The 17765-nt window shown below is 54.4% G+C and overlaps 1 protein-coding gene across 1 annotated transcript in view; it reads right to left on the reverse strand.

The window, feature by feature from the left end:
- The window catches only part of NSG1 (neuronal vesicle trafficking associated 1), a 28736-nt gene extending 11689 nt beyond the window's left edge, over positions 1-17047 (reverse strand). Inside the window, exons 1-3 of the mRNA XM_036921130.2 lie at positions 16894-17047; positions 16533-16687; positions 13689-13805 (exon numbers count right to left, since the gene is read on the reverse strand). Of these exons, the coding sequence (XP_036777025.2) occupies positions 13689-13805; positions 16533-16661 (246 nt within the window). The 5' untranslated portion in view covers positions 16662-16687; positions 16894-17047. The remainder of the gene's footprint in view (positions 1-13688; positions 13806-16532; positions 16688-16893) is intronic.
- Between the last annotated feature and the right edge of the window lie 718 nt (positions 17048-17765).

A 17765-nucleotide genomic window follows, 5' to 3' on the forward strand; every position in this document is an offset into this window, starting at 1 on the left:
ATACAAAATCAATATACAGAAATCTGTTGCATTTCTATGCACCAGTAATGAGCTATCAGAAATAGAAATTAGGAAAACAATTCCATTTGCAATTGCATGAAAACAAAACAAGTAATGGAATAAATTTAAGCAAGGAGGGAAAATATCTGTACTTTGGAAAACTGTTAAGACATTGATGAGTGAAGTGGGAAACAACACAAATAAATTGGAAAGATATTCTGTGTTCATGGATTAGAAGAATCAATACTGTTATAATGCCCATACCACCCCAAAGCAATCTACAGTTCAGTGCAATCCTATCAAAATTCCAATGGCATTTTTCACAGAACTAGAACAAACAATACTAACTCTGTAAAGCCTCACAAAAGACCCTAAATGGCCAAAGCAATCTTGATTAAAGAAGAACAAACCTGGAGGCATCATGCACCCTAATTTCAAACTATATCACAAAGCTCTATTAATCAGAACAGTATGGTATTGGCATAAAAACAGATATATAGATCAATGGAACAGAATAAGAGCCATATTTCTCTTCAATAAATGGTATTGGAAAAACAGCCACATGCAAAAGAATGAAACTGGACCACTGTCTAACACCATACACAAAAAGTTAACCCAAAATTGACTGAAGACTTGAACATAAGACCTGAAACCATAAAACTCTTAAAAGAAAACAGGTGATAATCTCCTTGGTCTTGGAAATGATTTTTTGGATTTGACACCACAAGACAGCACAAGCAAACGTAAGCAAGTGGGACCACATCAGATTTAAAAGCTTGTGCACAGCAAAGGACACCAACAAAATGACAAAGCAACCTGATGAACAGAAGGAAATATTTGCAAATCATGTATCTGATAAGGGGCTAATATCCAAAATATATAAAGAACTCATACAACTCAACAGCAAAAAGCAATCCAATTTTTTAAAAGTAGGCAGAAGATCTAAATAGACATTTCCCAAAGAAGACATACAGATATACAGCCAATAGGCACATGAAAAGATGCTCCCGTCACTAAGCATCAGGGAAATACAAACCAAATCCACAGTGAGATTTGGATTGCCTATTAGAATGGCTATTACCAAAAGGACTGGAAATAACTAGTGCTGGCGAGGATATGGAGAAAACGAAACCCTTGTGCACTGTCTGTGTGCGGGGAGTGAAAATTGGTGCAGCCACTATGAAAAAACAGTATGGAAATTCTTAAGAAAATAAAAACTGAATTACAATATGACCCAGTTCTATTTCTGAGTGTGTACCCCAAAGAATCGAAAGCAGGGACTTTATATACAAGTATTTATATACCCAATGTCATAGCAGCATTATGCACAATAACCAAGACATGGAAGCGACCTAAATGTCCATCAGTGGATGAGTGCATGTGGTACATACATACAATGGCATACATTATTCAGCCATATAAAGAAGGAAATCTTGCCGTTTACAATGCGGATGCACCTTGAGGGCATTGTGCTAAGTGAAGTAAGTCAGAAAAAGGCAAATACCACACTATCTCACATATATATGGAATCTAAATAAACAAAATAAAAAAAACCAACCAAGCCTCATAGATAGTGAGCACAGATGGTGGTTCCCAGAGGCAGGGGATGGGGGTGGGCAAAATGGGTGAAGGGGATCAAGAGGTATGCACTTCAGTTTAAGAGCAGTCCCGGGGATGTAGGTACAGTTGACACTGTACCACATATTTGAAAGCTGCTAAGAGAGTACATCTTCAAAGTTCTCCTCAGAACAAAGACAGTTTAACTATAATGACGGATGTTAACTAGACTGACTGCGGTGATCCTTTTCAATATACACAAATACTGAATATGTTGCACATGTAAAACTAATATAATGCCATCTGCCAATTATACCTCAATTTAAAAAAATTAAGACATGATCTCAAGTCCTGGAGAGAGGTGACATCCTTAAACCTGTCCCTTGAAACTGGAAGCCACATCAGGGTTTGGTTCACGGCACCCCATCTTTTTAGGTCTAAAAATAACTGCCAGCTCTCTCCACGGTGCTGTGGGGAACCACTTCCTGGGGCTCTCCTCCTGGAACCTGGCCTGGGCCTTTCATCCAGGACTCCCAGGCCTAATGGCCAAGGAGCTCACAGAACCGAGAAATGAGAACGCGACAGTTCTAGAATAGTCACGGGAGAAAGGCAAAGACATCAACCCACAGAGTCAGCAGGAGGCGGCTGGCAAAGCCTTTCCTGTGGCTATGGCCTCGCAGACCTCGGGCGCTCCTGGGTCCCAGAGTCTAGTCAGACCTGGGAAGTGCCCCACGTCACAGGAAATGTGGGTTCGCAACTCACTATGTGGCACTGAGGTTATCGTAGCCTGAGGGGAGAGCGGAGGGCCTTTCCAGAAAGATCCCCACCGACTAAGAACTTGATCCCAGCCCTGCCACCTGCCAACTATATGACCGAACATGTCACCTGCATATCTCATCTCTGAAGGGGAAACCGTGCCTCGTGACCCTACATGTTTATCAGGATACCAGGAATCAAGGGTTTGAGCATTTGGTCAGCCCTAGGTGCTGGGCCCCTGCTATGGGTTGAATTGTGTGTCTCCCCCACCGCCACTCCCTGCACACCCGCCCCCCGCCCAAATTACGGAAGTCCTAACCCCTGGAATCTGTGTGACCTTATTCGGAAATAGGGTCTCTGTAGATGTGATTAAACTGAGGTCATTAGGGTGGCCCTAATCCAGTATGACTGTGTCATTATAGAAAGGGGAAATTTGGACGGAGACACAAAGAGAACACCATGGGAAAACGGAGGATTGCAATGTGGCATCTACAAGCCAAGGAATGTCAAAGATTGCCAGAAATCCCCCAGAAACTAGGCAGAGGCAGGGAAGGATTCTCCCTTGCAGAGTTCGGAGGGAGCCTGGCCCTGCTGACACCTTCATCTCGGACTTCCAGCCTCCAGAACTGTGAGGATATAAATGTCTGCTGTTGAAGCCAGCCAGCCAGTACACTTTGTTAGTGCGGCCCTAGCAAATGAATACCACCCCTAAACCAGAGCTCTCTTAGGGGGCTTAGTATAGGGTCATCCCCCGAAGGGGCTTTCCGCTGTCATCCCTGCCCCCACCCCACTGTGCTGCCTTCCCTCTCCCCACCCTGCAAAGCCTGGCCAAGCTGTCCCCTGGAAGGCTCTGGAACATCCCAGCCTCTCTGGACACCAAGGGCACAGGTGTGCAGCTCATAACCCAGCATCTGCGGTTTCCTAAGTCAAGTGGAATGAAAGTGTCCATTTGGAGTTTCATGAACCTGCTCACCTCCCCCTCTGTGAGACAACTCGGATTATTCCAGAACAAAGTGTGAAATGACTTAGGCATTCCCTCCAGGCCCCGGGGGTATCCTTTAGGCTTGCTCCACGTGGACACGCCCTGACCATTAGCATCTGGGAGAGCCTCGGACCACCAGGGGAACCTCTTTCGCCCAAAGTACTCCAGCGAAAGACCAACTCGCCATTCGTGGCCCAGCGTGTTGAGAACCCAGCGTGCTCCAGTCCTGACTCTGTAAAGGACATCTGCCCTCTGCCCTTGGCTCCCCGTCAGCTGTGAAAGGGGGGCACCTGCCCAGCACCCGAGTGGAGGTGGGTATCCAGGAGGCACAGGCTGGGCCCCCAGTGGGGAATGATATTTTGGCACCAGAGCAAGGAAGATGCTCAGAGACCATCAAATGCAGCACCCTCCTTTTTGGGTGACAGAGGCAGTCACTGAAGAGACAGCACCTTCCAGTGGGGCCAGCAGGTCACCCAGGGGGTTCTAAGAGTCCAGGGGTCCACACAAGAGCAGCAGCAGCTATTCACAGTGACGCAGTGACCCAGAGGAAGGGGCTCAACGTGGCTGTGTCAGAATCACAGGAGCCTCTAAGGAACCCAGGACCTGGACCCCACCCAGAGCAGTGCAGTCTAGTGCTGGGGGCGAATTCCCCAGACAGTCCCTGTGCACAGCTCACGCTGAGAACCCCAGGGATGAGCAGGGCAGCCCACTTCTAGGCGGAATTCCTGCAGCCTCGGGGCAACCAAGCTCCGGCCCCGCACTGGAGCAATCACACCAAAATGCCATCGTCAAACAGGGCCATCTTCATTCTGTGCCCACGGTAGGCAGTCTGAGTGAAGTGTACTCCAGCACAGCGCCTGCGAGGCAGTATTACTGCCTGCATCTTACAAATGGGGAAACTGCGGCCCCCGACATGTGGATGACTCGCCAAGGGCTAGCCAACTGGGCTGCCTGAATAACGTCCTCTGAAGATGTCCAAGTCCTCATCCTGGAGGTTGTGCATGTCACTTTATATGGGAGAAGGGACTCTGTGATGTAATCAGGTCACTGATGTAATCTGGATCATCCCCAGGGGGCTCTGTGCAATCACAGGAACCCTCAGGGGCATGAGGCAGAGGCGGACCAGGCGGAGGAGCAGGCAGCATAGGCTGCAGGCTCTGCAGGTAGAGGATGGGGTGCAAGCCGAGGCATGCTGAGGACCTGGACTCTGGCAAGTGGAGAAGGCGAGGAGGCAGACCCTCCCCGAGAGCCCCTGGGGGGTCCTGGCTGGGGCCCCGAGAAGCCGATTTAGGACTCCTGTCTCCAGAACGGAGGGGACCAACACGCATGGCTGAAGGCACCCAGCTGGTGGCACCTGGTTATTGCAGCCCCTGAACATAAGCACCTCCACGGGCCACCTCCCCAGGGAGCGAGCCCCCGGGGGCATCTGGCAGAGAGGAGGCACCTCCCAAGGCTCAGGAGACTCATAGGGCCACCCCAGGGCATCCACGTCAGAGACCACAGAAACAGCTTGCGAGGCTCATCTGTCTGGGTTTGATGAAACAAATGATCACACACACACAGGATGTGGCCCCAGGCCAGCTGTGTCCTCTGCAGCCCCTGGCTGAGGGACAATGCCTGGCCCACTCCTGTCCCCGCTGGGCTAGGGCGGCCAGAGCCGGGGAGCCCCTGAGGGTTTCCTTGGAAGCAGGGCCTTTCTTTCAGGGCCAGTGTCTCTATTAGACACACAAGGCCTAATGCTGGGGCCCGGGATGCTTTTAGTGACCCATGAAAATGGTTTGTAATTTATTGAAAGACCAGAAATTTTAAAATATACATATAGTAATGAATATATCCTAATGAACCTATCCTGGATTATGTTCAACTTCAGACTAAGACGTTCTTATGATGACTTTATTTTTTTAAAGGAGGAGGGGCCCACAGAGGCAGAAGTGCCTCGGGCCCCAAGGCCCTGCCCTCTTCCGCCTACGGTTCCCCAGGGCAAGTGGATGCTCTCAGGATGTCTGCCAGCGGCCTTGGCATGTCCTTGCTCCTGGTGTCAGCCCTGGGCTCTGCTGTGTAATGTTAACTCATCACAACTTAGGGTGAGAACTGGCACAGGAAAGGTGGGCACACAGGCAGAGCCCCCACTGTGCCCAGGAAGACTTCCAGGAGGGGGTATCCAGGCCTGAAGGAGGGGGGACTCATCTGGGAAGTGCGAATGGGATGTTCTCAGAGGAAGAAGGTGTGCCAGAGCCCTGAGCCATCCAGGAAGGCAGTGTGTTCAGCCCGCATGCCTAGGGCACCATGTGTCCTGCAGGAGTGGTGACTTAGGTCCCCAAGAAGGGAGACCCAGACAGGTTCTGAGCAATGAAGGGTTCCAGGAGGCAGCTGTCCTTTTTTTTGACAGATCCAAATTTCTCAGTGTAGCTGCCTGGCCTATGAGTAGATATTTGCTACTTATTACATGTATGTGTGTGTGTATGTGTTAGAGCAGATTCCACATGGTCCCTAAATTCACACTGCTTTTGTGCAGCTGTCACTAAAGCTCTAAAGCAGGGACAGTGGGATGCAACACAGCTACTATAAGGGATTTGTACTCAATGGCATGTGTCCTCCAGCTATGTGCCCCACGGTGGCCCTGACCCCACTGCTGTGGGCAGTAGGTTGTGAGCAGTGGGGGTCTTGAACTTTCAAAATGCATAAAATACTACACATAGGATTGCACAGAAACCTGTGACAAACTATTATCAAAATATTGTAAAAATATAAATTAATGATATACTATACGTGTGCTTCTTTATTAATGCACCAAACAACAAGACCTTACAAATACTGTGATTTCAAAGGAATGGTGAGAGTAAACACTTCCCAGATCTTGGCAAGAACTGCAGTGTGATACCAAAAACACCTGTAACGATTTGGATTGGTGACAGTCACCAGTACTACTAACATGACTGATTTACTGGCTACAGTAAAAAGAGAAAGACCATGTACACTGCAAACTACAAACACTGCTGAAATTGGAGAAAACCCAAATAAATGGGAAGGCACCCTAAGGCTCATGTATTGGAAGACTCAATACTGTTAAGGTGAGAATACTTCCGAAACTGATTCACACATTCAGCACAATCCCTATCAAAATCCCAGCAGCCTTTTTTACAGAAAAGAAAAATTGCAATGGATCCCAAATACCCAAGCAATCCTGAAATAGAGAGTAAATTGAAAGACTTACCCCTCCCAATTTCAAAACTTACTACAAAGCTACAGTAATCAAAACAGTATGGTGCTGGCACACAAATAGCCATATGTGTCAAAGGAATAGAACAAAGAGTCCAGAAATAAAACTTTACGTCCATGATTGATTCTTGATAAGGGAGCCAAGACCATTCACTGGGGCAAGAACAGTCTCTGAAACAAAAGGTGTTCAGAAAACCTGGTATCTGCATACAAAAAAATTAAGTTGGACCCTTACTTCACAACATTTACAAAAATTAATTCAAAATGGAATAAAGACCTAAATATAAAAGCTAAAGCTATAAAACTCTTAGAAGAAACAGAGGTAAATTTTTATGACCTTGGATTTGGCAATGGTATCTTAGATATGAACCAAAAGCACAAGCAAGAAAAAATAAATTGTACTTCACCAAAATTTTTAAATGTTATGCATCAGAGCACACTAGCAAGAAACTGAGAACGCACAGAATGATAGAAAATATCTGCAAATGATATATCTAGTAAGGATGTAGCATCCAGAATATATGCAGAACTCTTACACCTCAACAACAGAAAGGTAACAACACAATTAAAAGTGGGCAAGGACTTGAACAGATATCTTTCCAAAGAAGATACACAAATGGCCAATAAGCACAGGAAAATATGCTCAACATCATTAGCTGTAAGGGAAGTGCAAACCAAAACCACCACAGGATACCACTTCACGCCCCTAGGATCACTATAATGGAAAAACAGAAAGTAACAAGTGTTGCCAAAAATGTGGAAAAACTGGAAGCCTTGTACCTTGCTGTTGGGAATGTAAAATGCTGCAGCTGCTGCAGATAATAGCAGTTCTTCAACACATTAATCATTAAATTACCACATGAGCCAGCAGTTCCACTCCTGGGTACACATACCCAGGAGAACTGAAAACTAGTGTTCAAACAATGTGTACATTCATGCTCACACTAGCCAAGAGGTGCAAAGCACCCAAATGTCCATCAATGGATGACTAGGTAAACAAAAGGCAGTCTATCCACACGATGGAATATTACTCTGTCATAAAAAGGAATGATGTATTGATACACACTACCTGGATGAACCTTGAAAACATTTCCTGTGTGAAAGCAGCAATTGCAAAGGACCACATGTTGTATGATTCCATATACATGAATGTCCAGGATGGGGAAATCCACAGACAGAAAAGAGAAAAGTGCTTGTGAGGGTTGGGAGAGGGGTAGGCGGGGAGTGACTGCTGGTGGGGAAGGGCCCTTTCCTGGGATGATGAACGTGCTCTGGGCCACAGCATGGTGATGGTGGGACAACACTGCAAATGTACTAAATGTCACCAAATCGAATACTTAAAAATGGTAAGTTTTGTGTCATGTATACTTTACCACAATAAAAAAAAATGAGCCAGAGGAGGGAGATGGGAGGTAGGGCGGCACAGGCTGGGCAGGGCTCCTGGCCAGATGGTGAGCCCCAGAGGCAAGTGGGAGCGAGGGGGGTTTTCTGGAAAGAACATCCAGGAATGGGTAGCAAATAGGATATGGGCCTGGGGATGAACTTGGTCTGGAGTTCATAAGGAGGGGGCCATATGTCCTAGATGCTCAGGACGGTCCTGCCCCAGCACCCCAAGGGCAGTGCCCCCGTCACTCTCAGGAGTGTTCCAGTCTGGGCCATAATTGTAAGGCCACTCAACTTACAAGGCCTGGTCAGGGCACCAGTTCTCTAATGTCCATCAGGAGGTGGGAAGTGGCAATCACCCCCTTCAACAGACAGGCTGGAGCGGCACTTGAATCTGCTGTGTCCCATCTGCTCTTTCTGGCCCGGGGCCTCCCAGGGGCGCACTGCCCAGCTGGGCTGCACTGGGGATGTCTGCAGCAGGGGGGCATCACCCCACAGATTCCACGCAGCTGTAGTGGGCAAGACAGTGCTTGGTGGGCTTTTGGGTGTCAGATGGATGTGGGTCCAAATCCTACTTCCACCCCTCGTTGGCTAGCTGACCTTGAGACTCTTACTTAACCTCCTCTTAATTCCCCACCTGCAAAATGAGGACAGCAAGATCGACCTTCAAGACCATTCCTGAGGCAACAAGAAAGAATGCCCAAGGAGCTCCGATCCCAAGCAGGCGCTGGGTCCACGGCTGCTGAGCTACTGCGCTCCACGCTGCCCCCGCGCCCTCACGGGGAGGGGAAAGGAGATGTGCTTTTCTGCTGAGTAATGCAGACAAAAAAAAAATAATCTTGGAAAAACAGGATGAATCCTGACATCCTCCAGCATTAACAAACCTAATGTTTTAGGTAACCCACACCACGCAGAAGTGAACACAGACTCTGCCCTGGGTGGCTCACCCCACTTCTTGCCCAGTTCTGGCTGAAGCCCCAACTCTGCAGCTGGGCCAGAGAACTCGGGGCTCCACGGGGCAGCCAAATCCCGCAAGGGGCTTAGCTGCACGTTGTGGGGGCGCCCATGTGTTCCTAGGATCTGGTGCCAGTGCGTGAAGGCCTCCCCCACGGCTGAATGCCAAGGACATGATGGCGGTATTCATAAATATTTAACAAATGCACCTTGAAACACACCAGAGCATCACTGGAGAGTGTAGAAAACGGGTGCACAGGAAGCTCAAGGTCATCAAGGATGTGAGGAAAAGAGATAAACCACCCTCAGAAGCATGTGTGACAGGATGCAAAGGGACGCCCCCACGGCAGCAGCGGTGGCCAACAGTGGGCACCATTCAGATAAACTTGGTCTCTCTTTCCAGGGCACTCTCCCAGCTCTGGGCCGACCGAGCAAGATGTTCACGTGCACGGCTGACCTTGGCATCTCATGAAGCCCCGGAGGCAGCGGGGTGTGTAGGGTGCAGGAGGGTCAGGTCTCCTGCACCAGGGCCACAAAGCATAAAGGGCTCAGGAGAAGCCTGAGGAGCCTTCAGCCTCCCTCCCAGGGTGGGGGGCCCAGCCGCCCCACCTCGCGGCTCTGCAGAGGACAGGAACGCGCAATTAACATCTTATTTAGGTTTAGTTCATTTGAGAAACATCTCAGCCTGTGTTTATTCTCGGCATAAATACACCTCCAATTACCGAAAAGCCTGCTTTCCTCACTGACGCTGAGCTCAGAGGCCCAGACTTGGGGCCTCCGCTGGGTGAGTCACCCAGCGGTCCCGGTGAGGTGAGCCTGACAAAACCCGCTCCCTGGCCAGCAGTTACCTAGCAACCAGCCTAGCAACCTTGCAGCCGAGAGATTCATCCCTGAGCGATAATCATAAAGCAACATCCAAAAAGACATCTCGTCTCAAGAATGCCATCCAAACGTATATGAAGATGAGGCGCCAAGCAGCCAGCTCCTTGCTCCTGAACTACACAGATTAGAGGCAAAGGGGACACATATTTACCTGTTGCTTCAACAGCTGAAAGGCTCCATTTCTTCCCTGCGATCTGCACATGGAGACGAATGAACCGAGGAGACCCCGGGCTGGGGCCTTGCAGAAGCTGTGTGGTCACTGGCCGGAGGGGGAGGGGCTCTGTGCAAACCAAAGCTGTGTTGACCCCCAAATGGGCTGCGGTGGGGGGCACGTCATCCTCCCCGTCCTGCTGTCAGATTCACCTCAAGTACAACCTTCTCCCCACAACCCTCAACCACACAACAGCCGCATTGTGTACGTGCACTCAGAGATGCCAGAAAGGTAACTGGGCAGTAAAAGGCCAGGAGTGAGGCCAGAAGGGTGAGCGCCCTTAGCATTTCCAAAAGGCGCGAGCCCTCCTGAGCCTGCCCTGCCCGTGTGCTAGAACACAGCCCATCTGCAGAGAGAGGCCAACTCAGTGTACAGCAGGGTCCTCCGGGGGGCTTGTTACTATGCACATTCCCAGCGCCACGGGGCCCCCTGTGAAAACCCAATGTCAGGTGGGCCCACACCCGCTTGAAGGAACGCTGCCCAGGCAGACCCCACAGCAGGTGGGCAGGGGACTGGGTAGATCCCCTTCCCTGTGAGAAGAGCAAGAGGGACCCGCATATGCAGGCCATTCAGCCGCTCAGCGTCCAGCCATGGATCAAGCTGGCCAGTTACCATGTGACCTTGGGTGGGTCACCTGCCTGTCGGGTGAGACCGGATGAGTGACACCTGGGAAGGGCTTACACCCACTCACGGCCTACAGGGGGCTCCACCGGGAGCTGCCACTGAACTTGCTTAAGAAGCAAGGGTCCCACAGGCAGACCCTGGAATCACTCACTGGTCAGCGGCACAGTGAGTGATCCCCGGCCCATCAAACTGTTCGTGTGCACGTACCCAGCCCAGGAGTGGAGACGGCACTCGGGAGCGCCCATCCTGACTGGCAGAGCGGCTCGTAGGCTATCTGCACTGCCCACCTGTAGAGAGTGGCCAACTCTGTATACAACAGGGTCATCTGAGTATACAACGAGCCCCTCACTGCTCACCTGCATCCTGACTGATGCTGTCCCGGGTTGCCATGCTCTGGTTCCCTCCTCAGGTCACTGACTCAGGTCAGGGCGCCCTTACTTCAACAGGCCACCCCTCTGAACACCTGGTCACGGGCCTCACACTTGAAGTGAGCAGCCCGAGAGAGGGCGCTGGGGAGAGGGGTCCTGGCACCATGATGTGACGGGGAGAGATGTGGGAGAAACAGCACTCACACTGGCAGGACTCTGGGCAGGCTGGTCTGCCACACATTTGAAGGCATCTGGGAAGAGGGTGAACATGTTCTGTGCAGCTCAGAGGGGCCAGGTTGAGGGCCACAGGGCGGCAGCCTCAGAGAAGAGTTTGGAATCAACAGAAAAAAGGATTCTTAGAAGCAGGTCAGCCCAATAGTACAATGGGTCGCCGGGGCAGAGAGCTCCCTGTGCAAATGCGTCCTGTCCAGGAGAAGCCACATGACCACACGTGTCCCAGTCAAGGGACTGCCCGACTTAAAGCGCTCTGCCTTGGTTTCCCCACTTTTAAAATGGAATAATAATGGTGCAACTTCAAGAGGCTTCAAGAGGATTAAGTGAGCATGATGAGCCAGCCTACAGAGAGCCTGGGCAGGAGCGCACTCCATGACCGCTGGGGACACTCATGCCGCCTCACAAAGGGCGGTGCCACGTCAGGAGGTCAATCCCCGGAGGCCTCCCAGGGGAGGTGCTATCTGAACAGGCACTGGGAGCAGGCAGGACAGGCGGGATGGGGGTGAGGGGGGCTGTGATGGGGTCAGCAGGGCCCTGGGGAGGTGTGTCCAGAGGGAGGGGCGGTGGAAAGGCACCGGCCGCTCCGGCAGGGAGACGTGAGAGCTCCCAGCCTCCTGGTGACCACCGGGCCCACCCGCCTGTCAGAGGGGCAGTGATGCCCCCAGCAGGGTGGTTGTGAATCTGAAGGAAGCCACAGGCGATAAGCCTGTTTATGTGTGAGCCTGAAGAAACGGGCTCATTGCAGCCCACGATCTGCTGAGCACCTGCTGTGTACATCACCCACTAGCCACCCCCAGGAGGTGGGGGCAGAGGCGAGGCAGGGTTCTGCCTGCACAGCCTGCTCTGCTGGGACAGGCACAGGTCTTCTGAGCCTTCAGGTTCTGGGCAACAGGAGCCAGGTAACCACACAGAGGCTCAGCTGTGGCTGCCGAGAGCCCAGGTGGCCAATGTGCATCACTCACACCTTAAACAAGGGGCCTGGGGACCTGCAGCGGGTGAGTGTGCGGGAAGAGCACAAATGACGGACACTGGAGGTGGCACACAGTGGACACTCAACAGATGGAGGGGTAGCCAGTCAAGTGCCCCGCTGTGCTCTGCTCTGTGGGAACCTCAAATGCCAGGGAGGGGGAAGAAGCTAAGGTCAAATCAGGGATGAGAAACCCAGATGGTGTCCAGACGTTGGAATGATGGATACCGTGAACTTGAAACTGAGGCCGTGTCTTGAACCAGGGGGCAATCCTGGGGCACAAACAGGCTGCGTCACGCAAGTGGGAGCAGATGAGGCACGTGCCGGGGCAGCTGGCCAGAGCAGAAGACAGCCGCTGGCCTCAGGTCTGCGTGGCCTGGTCCCAGCTGTGAACCTCACGGCACATAGGGACCGCCAAGCCGGAGCCACCAGAGGAGCCTCTCAGCCTGTACACCCTCCTTACCGCACGGCAGAACCTCCGTGCTGCCTGCACCTCAGTGTCCCCACCTGCCAAGTGGGTTATGCTGGTAGCACCTGCCCCTCGGGACAGTTGCTGCGAGGATGAGATGAGCTGACCCAAGTAAACACCCCACAGACACAGAAGACTGCAGCCCCCCTCCATCTGTAACCAAGGGCCGTGGTGAGCTGGAGCAGGAGATGGCAGGCAGAGGTGCGCTGGGAGCTGCAGGGTGTGTGGCGTGGGCATCTGCACCCCAGCACAAGCAAGCTGCTCACACAGCCATGTGGGGTGACCAAAGGGCCAGCCAGGCCAGGCTCAGGGCCCACATCACCCACTGGTCTCTCAAGTCACTCCTTTAAATCTGGGTGAGGGCGACTGTGTCATCATCTCTCATCTCCCAAAGAAACAAGTTTCCAAAAGATCAGTATCCTGACTTGTCCTCAACCAAAGCAGCCGGCTCCCCCTTAGAGGCCCGACTGTGGGGAGGGCGCCACCCCCAGGCACAGCCCTTTCAGCCGCTGACTCCCCCCAGGAGAACCATCCAGAGCAAGGCCATGCGCAGAACACCCTGGCAGGCCCAGCCCCACCCCTCCCACCCCTTCAGGGCTGGCGAAGGACCGAGGCTGTGCACCAGGGCCCTGGGGCTGCGCCTCCTCTAGATGGTGGCACGGCCATGAAAGGCTGTGACGCTCTCTACCTCACCTTCCCCATGCGCACACGGTTATCCTAACAGTACAGGGCTGGCGATGGGGGGTCCTGAGGTGACCTAGCACAGGGCTCAGAACTGTGTCCTGCACGTACGTAATAACAGCGACAAATTATCCTGTTACTGTCTGCTTTCCGCCTAGAACTGAGAATGTTTGTAACATTTGTCTCAAAGTTTAGGAGTGGGTTTTCCCCATTATTAAAACTAAGAAATGCACGATCATTTTAGAAGATGAAAAAAGAAGAAATTTTAAGAACCACAGGTTGGCTTTGCACAGCTGGGGGCTGCCTGAATAAGCGGTGTCTCCTGTTCCCATCACCCCACAGGCCAGCTGGGCAGACCCCTCCTGGGGACAAAGCAGTAAGCCCCCTCCAGGGCCACTCACCTTAAACCTCCCAGTGACGCCCTCTGTGACGCTGACGGTGAACTCGGCTATTTGGGGAGGACGCGCTTTGCCTTTCTTGCGGTCTGGTTCATACTCAGTTTTCGTTTTCACGACCACCTTGACCAAGAAGCAGAGGAGCAAAGGGTCAGTGGTGCCATGGGGTGCCTTCAGACACGTCTGCCCAGAGGATGGGTGTGGACTCGCCTGTTCAAAGTCACCATTTCACCAGGAAAGGAAGGGTTTTCAAAAAGAACACCACCACTTATTGGAAATCTCTGTGCCAGGCCTTGCAGAGAAATTACCCATCAATAATCGTGATAGCAGCCCCATGAGGGAAATAGGGTAACTTAGGGGCAGAGAAGTTAAGCTCCTTGGCCAAAGGCCAAGTAGCTAATAGGTGTCAGAGCTAATAGCAGTCAGCATGACTCCTGACTCCTAATGGAGTGCTCCCTCCACGGCCCAGAGGCTTCATCAGCCCAGGGGGTGGGGAGCACACATCCTCCTTTTCGCTGGTCTTGGTAGGCTGTACGGGTAAAACAGGGCAAGATGTGAGTGCACACGTCTCACACATTTCCCTCTAGGAGTTGCAAGAACAGGCAGCCAGCCTTCAAGGAAATCGATCTTCATCTTTCTGTCTCCACGCCACCCCCTCCACCCCCCACACCTCCCTGCAACAGCCCCCACAGGGGCTCCATGCTCCTCGTCCCCTCCACTCTCTCCTGTGAAGTGGGAAATGCTTTGCCAACCAGGAAACCCATCCTGCCTCTGCCCTGGTGCATAAGCAGCATTCAAGGACTGTCAGGTAAGACTGGCCCCGATGTTGCCACCAGCTATGTGACCACTGTCACTGTTGTACCTCTAGAACCTTGGCACTCGGCACATGCTGTCAGGACAGATTCCATTTACAACTCCAAGTGCATTACGGGCCCCTAGGAGCCATGTCCCCAGGGACAGGTGACATCACCTTCCGGAACCCCGGCTGTGAGCCACACGTTCAGGTTTAGCAAGGGCCTGTGTGAGGGCTGTCCGGGCCCAGGCAGGGCGGAGCAGAGGCCTCCCAGAGGTGTCTGTATTCAGGAGGACTGTGGCTGCCAGCCAGGTGATCTCGGGCACCTACTGGAAACTCTCTGAGACTCAGTTTCCTCATCTGTGACCTCAGAAATCTTTTGGCCCAGCCATTGGGCCTCGCTAGAATTCCTGTTTCTGGAGATTCCCTGACTGTTGCCTCCCTTTGTTTGAACATGCCCAGGGTTGGGAGACTCATTACCTTTCAGCTGCTCCTGGGTGGCCAGAATGGCGGCCAGAATTTCATTACCTCCCTGAAATCTTCCTCCCTGTACCGTTAACTGTGTGCCAGATGGTTGTGGAGTGGCTGTAGGACAGACTGAGAGCAAGAGGCTAAAGCTGAGCGGAGGGGGGATCACCTGATGGACGTGCTGCCTCCGACATCCCTGGCACAGACTGCCCGGCACCCTCGGGCTGCACAGGAGGGAGGGGAAGGTGGGGCAGTGAGGGCAGCCGTGCTAACTGGGCAAGTCTGCCACGCAGACATGGAGAAGGGAAAGAGGAAGGGGCAGCTGTCCCTCCCGCAAAGCCTCTCCTGGACCATCAGTGCTCAGGGTGGCTCCGGGTGGCCCTGGTGCACAGGTGTGACCGGCTGATCCTCTTTTCCTGAGCAGGAACACCTGCTGCCAGGCTGGCTCCTGCCTCCCACCTCTCTACTCAAAACGCAGACAACAGAGTTAGGGGGATCAAAACCACTCTGGAGAGCTGAGTTTCTCAAAAGGTCCAGTGGGAATAAAGGAATCTTCCAGAAGGGAAGAACCCACCACAGGAATATGCCTCCATCCCCATCCCTGACCAGTGGTCAGCAATCACCAACATGCCAGAATACAAGACAAAGCTCTGAGTCAGACCCTCCTCTTGAGGGACAGGAGACAACACTGTTAGACGGGCTTGGGGGGAACAGAACGGGCATACCTGTGGCTAGGGCGGTTCGCACCAGCAGCAAGGCGCTCAGACGGATGTGTGTTCATGATTTGAGGTTTGAGTTGTACAACACAATTGTCTAGACTTAAACAGCGTATTTACCTTTCCAAGTGTTTACTCCATAAACTATTACCCTTAATGGGCACAAACTACTTGACTGGAAGCTGTATTCAAGACAAGAGGGGATTCTTTACATTGAGGGGGGAAAAAAAACCACTACTTTGGGGACAGGATGATGAATGGCTGCCGCCGGTTACGCGAGCACCGAGCAGCGGGCACCTACCCGAGAGCTCACAAAAGGAACAAAGAGAGGAAGCAGGCTCCCGGGAGGAGCGCGCCCTGCCGCATCCACAGCCCGCCTGGGAGGGGAGGGCGGGGAGGGCGAGGCGGGGAATTCGGCACCCAGGGAGGGTCTCCCGGGCCGAGGAGAGGGGCCTGCCCGCCGCGGCGGGGCAAACCGGCCGATCTGCACCACCTGGGAGGGCACGAGGGGCGGCCGCGCCCTCGGCTCACCGGACCCAGAGCCCCGGGCACCCACGGCAAGGGCGAGCAGGCTGCGGGTGGCAGTTGTGCAGCCAGGGACCTCCCTCGGCCAAGGCTCCCCCGAAAAGCAAGCAGGGCCCCCCCCCGCCCGCGTTCCCGCGGCGGCGTGAAGGTGTCGTCTAGGGCAGGGAGGCCCCAGGTCCCCCCGATCCGGGGCCCGCGCGGGCGCGCCATCCTCCGCGGGCTTCCCCCCGCCGCCCGGCCCGCCCCCGCTTCGCGTCCTCGGCGCACCCGCGCGTTTCTTTTGTTGCGGCCGCCGCCCGAGATTTGGGGGTGCGCACGCGGCGACGCCGGGGTGCGGGGGCCGCTCACCTTATCCGGGGGCGGGAACTGCAGCTGATTGACATCGAGGGGCGTCATCAGGGGGATGGTGTCGAAGTCATCCTCCAGCAGCGGCTGCTTGGCGCCCTTCTCCGCGAAATTGTTCCCCAACTTCACCATCGTGCCGGGAGACCCGAGGCTGGCGCCTGCGGAGGGAGGCCGGGCGGGGTCACCGCGAGCAGGACCCACCCGCCGGCCGGGGCCCGCGGGGCACCGGGGCCGGGCACTCGCCGGCCGATCCCGCCGCACCCGCGCGCCGGGCGTCCGGACGCGCCCGCGACCCTCCCTCCGCGGCCGGCGCGCCGCCCAGACCCGGCTGCCCGGAGGACGGGCCCGGCCGGCGGCCACTCACCCACGCGCGTCCGGCAGGTCTGGGCTCCGAGCCTCCGCGGCGCGCGCTCCTGCTCGCAGCAATGGCGGAGGCGGCGCCGCGCGCGGGCCGGGGCGGGGGCGCCCGCGATTGGGCTCGCCGGCCGCTCCCCCGCCCGCCCGCCCGCCGCCTCCCTTCCTGCCGCTCGCGGCTGAGCGCGCCGGGGGCGGCGGCCGCGCCTCCCCTTGACGCAGCGCGCCCGGCCGCACAAAGGAGCGCCCCGGGGCCCCGCGCGCCCCAGCTGGGGGATGGGGGCGAGCCCCGGAGGGAGGCTGGGGCGGCGGGAGCGGGGCGCCGAAAGAGGGGTGCGGGCTGTGCCGCTCGGGGGCGGCGGCCGGGGCGCAAGGCGGTTGGGAGCGAAAAGGAGGGAATCCTAGGAAGGGAGAGATCCCCGAAATCGGGGGTACCCCGCCGGCATCCGCGCCCACCTGGGGGTCCTGAAGGATGGTGAGGGGTTTGGGGGTGGGGCTGCAGGGGGCGGGGCCGGGACCAGAGCGTTAGCTTAGTGCGTGGCCGGGTTGCGGTGGGGGCGACGGAAGAGGGCGGGGAGATTTTCGGCAGGACTTGGGGGCAGAGCCCTCCAGAGCGGGGGACAGTGCCCGGGCTGGGGGGCGCCCGGGGCGGCTAGAGCGAAGGTATTCAGGGCAGAGAGCGAGTCGAGCCGCAATGGAGGGAGAGGGAAAGGTTTCTCTGGTCTGATGGAAGGGAAAGCAGGGGTCCCCTCACGGCAGCTGCAGCCTGGAGCATCTGGGGTGCAGAGGAGGGACGGCCTGGGGTGAAGGAGGGGAAGTCGAGCCTGGCCTGCCTGCCGCTGAGAGGGCCGCTGTCGCAGCCGCCCAGATCAGGGGCTCATT

The sequence above is a fragment of the Manis pentadactyla genome, chromosome 5 (assembly GCF_030020395.1).
Source record: "Manis pentadactyla isolate mManPen7 chromosome 5, mManPen7.hap1, whole genome shotgun sequence".
NCBI lineage: Eukaryota > Metazoa > Chordata > Mammalia > Pholidota > Manidae > Manis > Manis pentadactyla.